Source organism: Mytilus californianus, unplaced genomic scaffold, assembly GCF_021869535.1.
Source record: "Mytilus californianus isolate M0D057914Y unplaced genomic scaffold, xbMytCali1.0.p SCAF_17, whole genome shotgun sequence".
Classification (NCBI taxonomy): domain Eukaryota; kingdom Metazoa; phylum Mollusca; class Bivalvia; order Mytilida; family Mytilidae; genus Mytilus; species Mytilus californianus.
In genome coordinates, this window is record NW_026262659.1 from 3,178,089 (window position 1) to 3,193,964 (window position 15,876).

Sequence of the window (15,876 nt, forward strand, 5' to 3'; positions counted from 1 at the left end):
GCAGCTTTTATGTATTTTCTCATAGGGCTAATGCTAATTTTTTGCCCTGTTTCCAAGACAATGGCGGCCATGTTGGAACTTCTGAATATTGTGTGCACATCTAGGCAAGCCAAGTTGCATTTCCATAAAGTTTCATCCAGTTATGACTTATAATAAAAGATTTAGAATTTTAAAATTTTTTCGCATTTTAGCAGTTTCCATGGTAACCGTGGCCATCTTGCCATTCAAAAGTCAGAGGGACAACTTGACATGGTGGTCAACATTATAGCATAGTTCCAACAACTTTGGTCCATTCAATTACGAGAACTGCCCCGGACAAAAATAGTGGAAGAAAAATAATAATAATAAAAATAAGAACAAAAAGAAACGTAGAATAACAAGATGTCACCCCAACTCCGTTGAGGGTTCCATAATAAAGAAACGGAGGAAAAGCAATATGTCACCCGACATTGTCGTACGGGTGACATAATAACTGAATGATAAAGATTTATGACAATACACTGCAGCAAATAAAAAAAAACATATGTACATATTAAAGAGTCAAACGCAGTCAAACGTATCAGTTTTGAGACTTGTAATCTTAGCAATCATACGTTTCTAACTTTTTTTACAATGTTTACAGTATTTATTCGATAATATTTTTTTTCATGAAAATTATTAGAAACATACGCCAAAATGAATATGAACAGACCATGATCCGAAAATCAGTTTATTGGTACAAATACTGTAAGATTAATCTGACAATGCAAGTTGTTCATCTTTATATGTTTTACTACAATATAATATGTCCAAGATATCAATACAAATAATTAATTGTGCTCAATCCAACAATAGCAAGACAAAAATGGATACAACAATACAACAGACACGTATGCAGTCAACATTGGCATCATCACAACAGGAATACATTCTTAATATCATTTGTTCTGTTGTGCAATTCCCTTTTTACACTGGTTCGCCTCTGTGGCAAACTTTAGAGAGTTAATAGTTTCCTCAACACAATCTATCTTAGGAGAAACGTTGACGAACATGAGAGTTTTACTATTTCCTCCTATAGCTCTATGTAACAAGAGAGTCAACTTAGACTCCCTGTAAGGTAGAAATTTGTCTTTATCCTTTATAGCTCTGATGAATTTACCTAGGGTAGATAATGATAGGTTTATAGCTATAGCCTCCTGAATTTGTTGACCTTCTGTTCCAGATGTTTTTTGTCTTTCACTACCAGCCAAATCAACCAGGTTTAAGGTACTTTTAGTGGTTTCTTTGGTAATTGAATTTTCTCCCGTTAATTTTAGTGTGAATACACTGTGACTTCTGGATGACCTCAAATTGCTCTTCGTTTCTGCCACTTTCCTTTTCTTAGATGCTTTTTGTAACAATAGATATACCTCTGTTTCTTCAGTGACTGGTATAATTGTTAAGTCGGAAACATAAACTTCATTATTATTATCTTTAATTTCAGGTTTAGGGCCAACCTTGTAATCACAAAGCAAGTCATTAATTACATTTCCGTATATCTCTAAGCATGAGGCGTCTACATTATATTTCCAACCTTCACTTTTTAGCTTTCTTATTGTATTGAAAATTTGTAGAACTGCTCTTGGGATCATTCCCCTATTTTCATCATCATCATTTACATAAGTACCTTCCATTGTATAAGTCTTACCAGAACCTGTCTGACCGTAAGCGAAGATACAAACGTTAAAACCATCCAGTGCGCTCTGAACTAACTGTGAAATTTCTGTAAACACATGATCTTGCGTGGCTTTGTTACTGAATACTTTGTCAAAATTGAACGTTTTTTGCAATTTGTTTTTACTCTCTGACGCATGCCCAGTTTTGACAACCTCTATTGTCTTTTGATCAGGAAAATTTATGTGATCTATGGTGCAATTATTTCCTTGTTTTTCGTGATTAAGTAATGGTCGAACTCTACAGAATACTCTTATGTTGCCATTTAAATCCTGAATCTTATTATGCAAATTTCGTCTTTCCATTTCAAGTTTTCTGATAATTTCACGATTTTGTGCTTCTTTCTCCTGATCCTCTATTTCTTTCTTTTTCATATATTCATTTCTTTCTTTCAATAACATTTCAAGTTCCAGAATCTTAGCATCTTTTAATTCAACGACCTTTTTATGTTCTAATTTGGTTTTCTTCAATGCTGCATCCTTTGATTCCAGCTGTGCATTTAGATCACTCTGTAAGTTCTCCTCGGCTGATGTAGTTTCCTGTTTGATTTCTGCATGTCTTACTAATCCTGTGGTTTCCACTGCATGTGTTGATATAATTGTTTCATCATTTGTTTTCAGTTTGGCTACTGATGTTACGGATTTTAAGTTTTTTTTTGAGTTCTCCTCTTCGTTATTTGCTATCGATGGTTTTCCAAGATTTTCAACTTCATGGGATATACCTGTTGATTTAAGTGTATTATTTTAATCATTTTTTCTACATACTGGTTTATCAAATGATTTATCAAAGGTTTGATTTAAGGTTAACGTTTTGTGTTTTTTATAGATGTAACAACCTTACCATCTCCCTCTTCTAGGATTTACTTATGAATATCTGTTTAACTGATTAAAAGAACGATTTACCCCTTTGATCTGAATGTGGTGAATAAACATCGAAAATCGACAATTAGATGGATTTGGCTATTATTTCATGTCCCTTTTGGTCATATAGTTCTTCTCTTGTATCGGTAATGATACATCCTTGGCTTTTAAATATTTCGCTTTGAGCATTCCTGATTAAGATAAATCATGAAAAGTGACTTGGACACATGAAATGTATTTTCATTTTTATTGTAGCATACCTCAACTGGTGGACTATAAGCTATAATCAGCTAAGTAGTCAATGCTTCGGTAATGAAATGATTTATAACATTTCTTTCTCAAATTGTCCGTTTATAAATGTAGGCACTATTAAGAAACTAAGATTTAGAAATCAACAGGCAAAGTTGACCTAAGATGGATTTAGTTATTATAATTAAGTCCATTTTGAAAATTAGCTCTTAATTTGTTTTGGTACATACTGGGCTTTCAACTATTCGGATGTGAGTGTTCAAATTGAAGATAAAGACGAACGCTTCGGAAGTTTAAAATTCATAAAGTGTTATTTTTGTCTTACCTCTTTTGAAAAAAATATCATATTTTAGGAACGTTTGATCTTTGTCTATGTAGTAATCAATTTTAATGTTATCATAATGTAAAAATACATCTTAACCATATTGTTTCTAAAATAGTATTGCCATTATCAAAAAAGGAGATATATAATGATAGACAATTGCTTAATACAAATCATCTTAGTAGTTACTACTGTAATCACTAGCCAGTCCACACCAAGTTTGTGAGTTCGAACCTCGCTCGTGCGGGTGCACTCGACTCCAATCTTAATTGACTAGGATTGTCAGTTTTCCTATCGAAGGTCGGTGGTTTTCTCCGGGCACTCAGGCTTCCTCCACCAATAAAAACTGGCCGCCACGAAATAGCCCAAAAGCGGTGCTAAAAAGAGGCGTTAAAACACCAAAAATCAAATCAAATTAATACAAATCATCATTAAATCATTTTAATATTTTTTGTATTGTTCTAGTGTTTTGGTCGTATCGCATTAATGTTGTTAAAATATTTCAATCCGTTTTATCATTAGCTTTCTTAAGTACTTTTTAGTTGACTGTTAGATGTGGAATACGAACTCCGGAAAACTGTTACATTGTATCATTAACATGATATATCATATCAATGTCCCAAATATTTACAAAAATACCAACCAACCGAACGAATGGAATACAACTGACATATTCCTGACTTGGTTCAGGCATTTTCCAAAGAATATGGTGGGTTTAACCTTGTTTCTTAGCTAGCTAAAACTCCCACCTGTATAACAAATGTTAATAGTTTTATTTAATTGACAAAACTATGTCGTCATCTCAGTGCAAGCAGACACAATTTTTTAATGTGAAAATAATTTGGATCCAACAGCCAAAACTGTGTAAACATACATGACAAAAATAGAACACATTTGACTCAAAATTTCAAACAAACATACAAATAATTTTACTGCTCCAGTATCATTTCTCATGTCGTGTATGTTTGATATCGTTTTATGTAACATTTATTTTCGTATTGGATATGTATACATAGTTTTTAGTGGTAAATGTGGCTTCGTCGTATGTCCATGTTGTTCTGTTCTTGTGTTATTGCAAACAAAATATCCCATCATACTCTGTGATTTTAGATATTAGCCATGAAATAAAATTATACTTGGAGGTTATCATTTTAAAATTGAGGTAAGATATTTGATTATAATCTTCAGTAATATGTAATTTGATTTTATTTTTAATAAAGTAAACATATTACAAAGCCCCATTCTCTAGTCAATGTTCATTCATCTTGAAAATTGTTCATTCTTGATATGTGAATCATTTTGATATGGTCAAATTCAGAGGAATTTATAATTATTTGTTAATGATATTTTGTTGGGAGGTGTATTTGCCCTAATTCAATAAGATGATTGCCACTGCAGGAAATCTTCACCGGAGACCATATGTCGTAGGAGTAAGCAACTTATTTCGTTGTTTTACAATGAACAAAACCTATACCGCATAGCAAGCTATAAAGGCCCTGACATGAAAATCAAAACAAATCAAACAAAAAATGAACAGCATGGTTTTTGTACAAAACAATAAACGAAACACAAATACGAAATACAGCAACAAATGATAACTACGGACTTAGATGCTGCTGACTCAGGACGGGCACATACATAATGTTGTTGGGTTAGACATGTTGGCTTGTGTCTGTCTCCACCTGACCTGAGATAGTGGTTTAACAACAGAACATAAGATGAAGCAATAGTAATCAGTTGAAAGAAACTTGACACAACAGACCAGTCACCATCAATAGTCCTACATGAAGACAAGAAGACCATCTAAAACCTTTTGTTTTCTTTTCAGTGTTTTGTAGCCGGTTGTTTGTCTTTCGGTCGTTTGTCGTTATTTTGCCATGTCATCTTTAGTCGGTTTTCGACTTACGACTGAATATTTCTTTGGTTTATCCTCATCCCTTTTCAAATTCGATATATGTTGAGTTGAAAATCAGTTGAAAAAGACTTTCCTCCACAGATCGACACAAAGCACACACAAGAAAAAAAAATAACAAAAGGATATGTGACACATAAAGACTTGAAAATAATAGCAGTTAAGTATAAAGAAAGCTACATGTTATTGAAAGCCAATAACAACTACAATTTAAAAAAAAATCATGTATCGAGACAAAAATATTGATCAGTATACATCCTATTGATTTAGTGTAAAGACGTCACGAACGACTAAAACGTCCAGAGAAAAACGTTGTCTTATGCAATGTCAAAATGCAAGAATGTATGACAGTGAGTGACAATAGCTGTACAGCATTAATACATTGATTTAGTTTTGTTTAAATTAAAATATATTCAAAGATCTGATTATGATGTTAAATTGATAAACTTTAATTTAGAATAAGTTTATTTAATTCATCCACAGGTTTTTAGAGATTGTATCTTAATTTGCAGGCAATATAAACAATATCACCATACAACTTAAAATGTGATATCCCCTTTATACTATTTTTTTCTACAGGTACACCGAACCTTGCAAATCAAATTTGTATATATAAAATAATTTAGGAAAGGTTTCAAGTAGGGGTAATGAAATTCCTGGCTAAATAAATTACCTGTGATACATACTTTATGTTCATTGAAATATAAAATCACTAGATACACGGACTTGACGAAGGAGCTTGGATATAGTAACACCATAAGACAGGGCAATCATTCAAAAATACACAGATCGGCCAGATACACTTATTACTAAAATTATTATTTGAAACGCAATATTTACATTCGAAGAATGCGGACCTCGACGAGAACACCTTTACCTGATAAACTTTCGCAATGACATATGAAAAAAAAAATGTTGTTAACGCATTATCTTGTTATTTCATTGTTGGATCTTTATTTCTAGTATCCTTTTATTAGAAAAAAAGTTTTTGAAACCAGTACTCACTCAAGCAATTATACATTTTAATTCTCTGATCCGGGATGACGTAGCAGCTTGTAAGATGCACCAATCGGGCATCACTGTGAGTGTAGCGATTCCTTGGATAACCATATAACAGAGGGTAACGTGTTATTACAGAACCTGTTTATTATTGGCAATAAACATTTTACATCAGTTGACAACAGATGTGAAAAAGTTAAATTCTTTTGACTTCGTAAAATGTAAATTTGTACAATTTTAATTTTACTAATAATTGTTATAATATATATTGGACATATTACACATTTCATAACATGGAATAAAAAGGATTATTCTTTGAGAATAGGCTCGTCACTGTTTCTTTCGACTCAGTTTGGTAGATTATGTGAATGAATTGAAGGACTCCTGTTCTCCAGAACCAATATTGAAGTTATTTGTTTTCGAACAGGTTTCATATTTTTTTCATCGCACAACTTTTTATTGTTTATTCAAAAGCCATAACCATTGTGTATTCATTAAAAAACGAAAACAACACTTTATAAATTTCTTGCGTCCAAAGCGTTTTTCTGGATTTTCTGAGGAATGTTCAAAGCTAAATATTTAAAAGTCAAGGATGTATAAAGCTGTGGTCACACCTTACCGGATAGCTCGAACGGACGCCGACAGATGAAAAAAAAAGTTTATCGTTGACAAAATTTGTATCCGTTGGGTGTCCGTTGGTATACTGATCAAAGAAAACGAGCGGGTAACGAATGCCTAACGGACACTCACAGGATATGCAACGTACGAGAAACTGAAATGTACCGGAGGACAGAACGGACGTCGAAAGTACATCCAACGGACGAGTACCGCATAAAACGAACACCTAACGGAAGCGTACCGGATAAAACGAATGAACAAGATTAGCGGAAAATTAAAAGCGATAATAATAATACATATCTTTCAGGACTAAGCAATGATCTTGCCCACCATCTCCTTTGTTTTCTCTTTCTTCTCCTTTCGACAACTAGTAGGTTTATATTTGCAACATTTAAGTTCAGTCGGACCTGAATAAGAGCTGCTTGATAGTGAAGACATGCTTTTACTCCAAGATTCATCATGAGTAATAGACTTCATGACACTCAAGAAATCTGACATATCAATAATTGTTATTTCTGAGTAACGCGAAATTTTAAATTGGCATTTATCTGTTTTACATTCGGTAGGTATCCGTTATCCTTCTGTTCATGTCCGTTTCCCATCCGTTCATCATCCGTTTTATCCGTTATACGTCCGGTAGAAGTCCGTTGGTGAATTTGTCTACCGGACTTCTAACGGATGTATAACGGACAAGTAACGGATAGAAAACGGAAACGAAACGGACAAGTACCGTACAAAACGGACGCCTACCGAACGTTCAACGGACACTTCATCCGTTGGACGTCCGTTCAAAGTTTTGAACATGCTCAAAATTTTCCTCACGTCAGAACAGACTTCGACGGATAAAACGGACGCTAAACGGACATGAAACGGAAATGGCCGGACGTCTAACGGATAAAAACGGACATATAATAGACATGAACGGATTGAAAAAAAGTTATCTGTTCGGCATCCGTTCGAGCTATCCGTAAAGGTGTGACCGAGGCTTGAGACCTGAAACAGTTGAAGAGTTATTTGACTAAAACGGACCTTGAAATAATAGCCAAATTTATCTAAGGTTGACTTTGCCTGAGGGAGTTAAAACCTTAGTTCTATTTTAATTTCTTTATTTATCAACGGACATGTTAAATAATGCTTGTTATAAATCATGTCAATACGCAAGCACTAACTACTGAGAAGATGATACCCTTGATATCAACCAAGTGCTGTAAAAAATGAAAACAACACTTTATTAATTTCATGCGTCCGAAGCGCATTTCTGAACTTACCTTGATCAGGAACACTCAAAGACGAATATTTGTGAAGGATGTAAAGGAACCAGATAGATGAACAAGTTACTTTTACCTTTTTTCTTTCCTAATTTACGTTCTGTAATCAACACGAAGAACACAATCGCTGCAAAAACATAAAAACAAAAATCCTCAAAACATCTTTTATGATACGAACTAAATGTAAACACTACACAACATTCCTTATGCACAATACACTATTCTAAATGTACCACTATACACCATACACCATTATACCAAACACAATTATACAATACTAAATACATAACTATACCATACATGTTTTTTGGGAGGTATAAACCATTCAAAAACTGTTTGACTCTTCAACAATAAAATAGAAGTGATTTCCAATCATGTTTGTAATAAAACATACGCTTGATTCATATTGGTTGAATTTCAACATTAATCTACAACAATAAGATATATGAATTTTTAATAAATACTATTTTGACAATATTTCACTTTAAAGAATAATTGACATAATCCTGTTCTTTAAATTGATCTCATAATGATTTTAGTTGTTCATTCATTAGTTCTTTAGTTTCATATCGTGTATGGGAAACACCACTATATTGAGCCTTTGTTTAGTTCGTTCTTTAAACTAAGCCATTAGAATCAATGATTTATTGAATTTTATCCTTTTTTTTATATTTCAATTAAAGTCTATGTGCATATAAGTAACATTATGTAATAACCAAACGAAACAAAAAAAAAAGATGTTAATGGTCAAATATCTATCTTTGGAATTCATTTTTTAAGGATTATACAACTTGCACGAATTTGAGGTAATAGCTGTAATAATAAATTTCGTACCGCTCACTGTCGTAAATCGTTGATTTACACAAAATAACCCCCAAATAAAACTGTACCTGCATATGCTAGAATCAGAAGAATAATTGTGCTCGCTGCAATCGAACTGGTCCGCAGCTGTTTCCCATTTTCTAAAGAGTAATTAAGATTCATCATTATGAATGAAATGGCAATGCGAAACTTATTGCAGGAGTAAAACAATTTGTGTGTAGGTGCAAAGGAACGTATGCGTATGAACTTAACTGGTTGGTGTTTTTTCAAAAGTATTTCAGTTTTCAATTTATGTAATAATGAATAATTTAAGTTCGTAACTGTTTCAGTTAAGGCTTATTATGTTTTTCAAGTGACAGATTCGTATCAAAAAGAAATAGAAGCGGAGGATAACAAGGGCACATTCCAAACTAGTAAGTCGAAGGGAAACTGACAACGCCATGGCAAAAAACGAACAGTTTACAAAGCACAACTTTTAAAACTTAAGATTGAGCAACACGAATCCCACCAAAAAACCGGGAGTGATCCCAGATGCTCCAGAAGAGTAAGCCGACATCATATATATAGCATAACATTACATATAATGTTAGCTTTATTTCGTTCTTCCTGTATAGATCCTGAAGTCTGTCTCAAATGAACAAAGAGCAAGTTGACATGACAGTTGTTTCCATTGGACGGGCGACTTATTTGTTGAAAAATACTTCCCAATTACAAAACAAATAAGATACCCCCTAACGTAGGTTTAAAGCAGTTTAAATTTATTTCTAAAGACCGGTTTAGTTGGTGATAGGTCTGTTGTTTATAGTTAGCACACAGTTATAAGTGAATGAATGGCGGAAAAGGCAACAAACCGATTATGCATATTTACCCGCATTCGTTTTAACTTCTGTAATCTGTAAACCACCTCTACAAATTAAGCACAAACGAAATATAGCAGAAGAAAATCTAAAAATTCGTCGTATTAAATCTCCTTGTTACAACTACCATCTTTTATTGTGAAATTAAAAAAAAAGTTATATGCCTCAATGAAGCAGTAACATGCGGTTTTTTGCTACTATATTAATCACGTGTCTATAATGGTATCATAGTTTACATTTATCTTTGTTTGACATTCTTTAAAATCAAGATAATAGTTAATACTGTAATACTGTGTGTGTATTTTTTAATATTTGTTGCATAAATTGATTTTTACGCACATTAGTCCACTTATCGAAATTAAGATTAGGAATGAAAATCTAATCAACACTGGTTGAAACCCGACATGCACAAGTGTGCCTGTCACAAGTCAGGAACCTCACCAGTGGTTATCTTATGTCAACTTATTGTTATTTTGATTATTTTGCAACAGATTTTTAAGCGTTCCTGGTTGATGTACTCAATACCTTTAAATAGCTAAGAATGATTTAGAATTTGACAAAGTGTTATGAAACACCAGTTCTTTCTATTGTTGAAGAATGAGTTACAGATAATGCATATTTAAAGGGTTTTCTTGTTGTATAACACACCACAATGTGTGTTATACGACAAGGAAAACCTTAAAATATTACTGTCAAAATAATTATTTTCTGCAAAGATTTGCATGATTTGCATCCTATTTTACCGACCACACTAAAATGGCATATTCTTTTGTGGTGCGTTCATGTTGATGAAAATAAAATACCCAAAAGCGCTTCTTACGCAACAAATGATGCGATCGAAGTATACATTTTACGAAATCGTCCATCTTGGTTTAGTTTAGATGGATCTTTGTTTATCTGAACAGCTCATAAAAGACTGTACAATATATAATAAAGTGATGTTCATTCTTTTAGTAAATTTCAGACTTTTCCAATGCAGCCATTTACGTACTGTTTAGAATATTGGCTAGGGGTCAATTCAGATTTCTTCAGGCTATGTTCAGACAGGCAAGTAGTTGTCATTCACCTGTACGGTACATCAACATACTTATTTGTTTTTAATTTTCTCAACTATAATGGATTGACTCCAAGCCGAATGTCTACACAGTACTGAATTTGCATCTGAAAAATAATTTAAGCCCTTCACAGGACTTTTAGGTTAAGACTTTTCAGATGATGTAAAATGCCTGTTTAAGACTAATACAAATTTCTTGCCAGCTTGACGGATGACTAAAAGTATGTTGCAGTTGTCGAAGGACATGGTCCTTTTCTAAATCTGATATCTTCTATCAGATGAACTCACTTCATTCTCTTTTCCGCAGGAATGATATCTTTGAATATGTTTTGTTACCGAATATGAACTTGTAAAATACCATCAGTTGGAACAGAATGTCTACATTTCAGGTTTCTCGTGTAGTGTTTAATGGATTAATGTTTGATTTTATTTTTCTGCCGGTATAATCTCTCTTAAATGAATGTTGCTCGCCGGATATCTCCTTTTTACACAAATAACAACTCATTTTTCTCCGACCTTTAATTCCACAGCACTATTTTAAACATTCAGTAGAAATACTATATAATGAAGGGACCGCTAAATTCTTTTATTTGTAGACAGACAATTATTTAGAAGCCATACCTTTCGATAACTATAAGAGGACACTTCGAGTCAACATGGTGTTTTTCCTCAACACATTTATAATCTGAAACAAATAAATATTTTTTTTTCAAAACAGTGAATGTGTATCTAAAGAAGACCTTGAAACTCCTGACACTAATCCATAAGCATTCATATAGCAATCCATATTTTTGAATTTCGTTGTATATTATACGATACAATTTACCATTCACTGTCAATATCAAGGTCTTAAAAATGGCATCGGCCACTATTAACGTTGAATAGTAGTTACATTGGCATGTGGTAAAAACATTTAATTTGTTTATTTATAAAAAGTCCTGATTATTTACAAAAGCTGCATTGCTAAAATAATTTTCGGTATCTTTAACAGTGTATTTCAAGTGGTGTATCTTTAAGAGGCCTTTACATTGTGAGTTTGATCCATTATATTAAAGGAGTATATCTATAAACATAATTGCACAGTTAACAATAATCCCCATCGCAGTACTAATCATTTGACAGACTACATAACTTCAAAAACTTATACCTGAAGTTCATTAAATGGTCATTAGCTGTCAAATTTATATTCATCGATTTGACACGAATTCTCATATTCTCAAGACCAAATGACACAGAAATTAACAACTATAGGTCACCGTACGGCCTTCAACAATGAGCAAATCCCATACTCCATAATCAGCTATAAAAGGCCACGAAATGACAATTGAAACGAGAAAACTAACGGTCTAATTATTTTTTTCAAATAATTAACAATAAACGAACATGTTACACAGCATCAAACGAAAACCACTACATTACAGGATCCTGACGTGGGACAGGCACATACAGAATGTAGCGGGGTTAAACTCGTTTGAAGGCACCAACTATCCTCCTAACCTGGGACAGTGGTGTAACAGTGCAACATATGAACTAACTCTAAAAACCAGTTGAAAAAGGCTTAACTCATCAGATGGATACAAAAAATGTACATCTAACAAAAAGTGGATGTGGACGGGTACTAATACATCCCCACAAACATAAAGGCACTAAGTACAGATCTATGAGTAGTCGCAGTTACTGACAGCTAGTTCAAAGCCAATACTATCTAATAAAAAAAATCATGCATCTAAGACTAAAATATAAATCAGTTCACATCCAACTTCCAATGGATTTAGTCTAAAAACTTCATAAACAATCAAGAGAAAAACATGACCTTGTGCAATGCTAAGATACAGGTATCGACATATTGTTAATGTGCATATGTATGTAAAAATAATATTAGTTTGATTTTAATTTACTGATAACAAAAATAATATTAAAACCAATAAAAACAATATTCAAAGATCTAATTACAGTATATATTTGATTTATTTAAAGTAAGTATAGTATTTGATTTATTTAAAAAGAAGTTTATTTTTACAAAATTGAACAAAATTGGCTGCGCGTGCATTCTAAAAGTGAATTATTATTTCACTTTTTTCACTTTCATTAAAAATTTAAAAAAACGAAAATCTTATTTTAATTGTTTTATATCTCGTACCTAATGCGTCTTTAATACATGTTCTTAAATTAATATATACATATTTTTAACATAGGTGTTGATTGCTTTAATCTCTTTAGTATGGTTAAGCACTAAAAGGGATGCGAAAGATACCAAGGAACAATCAAAAGTCGAAAATCAACTGACCACGTCATGACTAAAAAAGAAAAAAGAAAAAAAGAGCAATCAACAAACAACAGTTCACAAACAGAACATAGAAAACTAAAGACTGGGCGGCACGAAACCTACCAAGCACTGGGGGTGATGTAAGTTGCTCTTGAAGGGTAAACAAACCCTTCTCGACATGTGGCATTCTTCTTGTTGCTCATGCAAGTTCAACCTGGTGATATTTCTAATTCGATAGGTAACATTCGGGGGAAATGGGATAGGACTGTAGAAGACAACTGGTATGTTCAAATTGTCGTAACTGCAATCCCGTCATCTTTTCCCCGATTGTGACTTACCGAATAAGACTTATCAGCGGGTTTGTTCTAACATGAGCAACACGACGGGTGCCATATGTGATGCAGATTCTGCTTACCCTTCCGAAACACCGGAGATCACATCATGTTTTTTGGGGGGTTTGAACAAATGTTGCTCATTTTTTGTTTGTTTTGTTTTTTAGTTTTTAGCCATGGCGTTGTCAGTTTATTTGCGACTTATGCGTTTGAATGTTCCTTTGGTATCCTTTGCCCCTCTTTTCTAGGAAGTTCTTTTTTGCAGTCAGCCTCATATGAATTAAGGAACAAGTCGATAAGAAGAGGACCACAGTTGGTTCTCATGGGAATGCTGATTGTTTGTAAACAAACACGTTTACCCTCGAATTTCTAATAAACTCCTTTTTCAAAATCAGGATATTATTCAACGCTAGGCTCAAACCTGCTAAGGCAAAGTTGACTTTATATTAATTTGACCAAACTGTATTAAATCCCTTGTTGTCATATAGTTCATAACTTATTAACACATTAAAACATCCCTTGTTTTGAGAAAAGTTAGACCTTCTGATAAAAAAAATCAAAATATCGTTCACAATCGAAACATTAGCTGAATAGAAAATCAGCAGGTCATTTAAGATACCTTGTCATCTTATTCTTAAAAATGGTGAAAACGGATCTAGAAGGAATCTGTCAAAAAATTATTTGAGCAAATAAACAAATATAGCAGATATTTTGGTATAACATTTAGAAGTCAATATTAGGGTGACTTTAAGATGAAGAACAGCAATACAAGCGCTGTTCCTTTGCTTTTCGTGTGTTTTTGCTGTGCATGTACTGATTTTGTGTTATGAATGGATACCCAATATACTTTGTTTTTCTATTATACATGCGTATGGTAACTGTGATAAGATGATTGAGGCTGTGTATTTTCTCATGGACAAAATTTATCAACATTTAGGCAATAGAGGTATCAAAAGGATGAGGCTGTAGCTATTTCGATTGGCTCCTTGTTAAAAAGATACTTGTTCCTGTATTGTTATGAAATGGATGTAAAGTAAACGTCCGTCTTTATTCTATTTTTTTTAGGAAATAGTTTATGGCATGTACACTTAATACTGATGATGTTTTGGCTATAGATAATAAGGAACTATACCGTAATACATGCATTTGTATGCACCTGTCAGGAGCCTGTTGTTCCGTGGTTGTCGTTTTTGGGGTGGTTCATAGGCGTTTCTCGTTTATTATAAAGATTAGACCGTTGGTTTTCCTGTTTCAATTGTTTTACACTAGTCATTTTTTTTACCTTTATAGCTTGTTGTTCGGTGTTAGCCAAGGCTCCGTGTTGACGGCCTACTTTGACCTATAATTGTTACTTGGATGGAGAGTTGTCTAATTGGCACTCATACCACATCTTCTAATAATTATAAAAACACCGCAGAAATTTTCCCGATGGTACTAACTTTAAATTGATCTTATATTGATAGCAATACTTGTCTTTTTCTATTTGGATATTTGAGTTTCACAGACCTAATTATGTATTTTCATTCATTTATGAAAACTGATCGTCCTACATATAATCATGTTGTTTATACGGTTGATGACTTGTTAATTTTAACCCGAATTAGGCTGATAATTAAGCATCCGAAAACTCAAATCATTAACTATGATAATTTGAGCTTTGTAATAGCTATCTGACCTTTGTCATGCTGATTGTTGGTGTTGTTCTTAGATTAGAACCGATCTTATGAATCAAGTCCTTCTACTTAATTGACATTTTACAGTGTGTTTAAATGTTGTACTGTTTAAATGCTAAGGTTAGGATCATTTGAATTCTCACAAACACTTTAATTAAAGAATCATTTCTTTTTGACAAACAATTTTGAAGTGTAGTATACAAATAATGAAATAATTTGATATTGATTAATTAATTTATATAATCACATACTTCATTTACTGTAAATTCATTTGCGACCAAGTGTAAAGTGTAGTGAAATTCTTTCAATGTCCGTAATGTGAATTTTGAAATACTCCAACATAGTTGCTGTTAATTCATCGACAACATATTGATTAAGATATAAAGATGAACTCGAACCCTTTTTACATTCACTGGCAAAAATGTTCATTAATATAGTAATTATAAAAACAAACAAAAAATCAGAAAATTCTCATAACTTAGATAATTATAGATAATAAATTTTGAACTTTAATATAATTTCCAATAGTTGAACATAAGTAAAAATATAACGATATCAAGTAATTCACACTTATTTTCCAACATTATATTCTTACATAAATTATGTTGGATGCGTATTGAATTCCTGTGGAGTGTGTCAGAACATGGTTAAATTTATTAGTTGAAATTATGCTTTGCAATCAATTTCAGTAACTGTAATTTTTCATAGAACCACTTTTGTGGAGGTAGCTTTTCCTTTATGTTTCTTAGTTTCGATCCGATCAAAGATTAAGAAACATGTTTAACGTCGACACATTCTTGATGTGTCTGTCCATAGCGGAGTCAACGAGTATCGCCGTTAGTTGCTGTAAGTCATAATTACTAATTGGGTTCATCCGACTTTTGATAAGCTGATTGTTTTGTTAATGTGTGCCTTCTTATGGCAAGAGCGTTTTGATGTACTTGTTACTTTC

The 15,876-nt window shown here is 32.9% G+C and overlaps 1 protein-coding gene across 1 annotated transcript in view; it reads right to left on the bottom strand.

Annotated features, from left to right (window-relative positions):
• Nucleotides 1-676: 676 nt before the first annotated feature.
• The window catches only part of LOC127726239 (carboxy-terminal kinesin 2-like), a 39,993-nt gene continuing 24,793 nt past the window's right edge, over nucleotides 677-15,876 (bottom strand). Inside the window, exons 5-9 of the mRNA XM_052233546.1 lie at nucleotides 11,275-11,338; nucleotides 9,611-9,648; nucleotides 8,811-8,882; nucleotides 7,997-8,047; nucleotides 677-2,413 (exon numbers count right to left, since the gene is read on the bottom strand). Coding sequence (XP_052089506.1) covers nucleotides 918-2,413; nucleotides 7,997-8,047; nucleotides 8,811-8,882; nucleotides 9,611-9,648; nucleotides 11,275-11,338 — 1,721 coding nt within the window. The 3' untranslated portion in view covers nucleotides 677-917. The remainder of the gene's footprint in view (nucleotides 2,414-7,996; nucleotides 8,048-8,810; nucleotides 8,883-9,610; nucleotides 9,649-11,274; nucleotides 11,339-15,876) is intronic.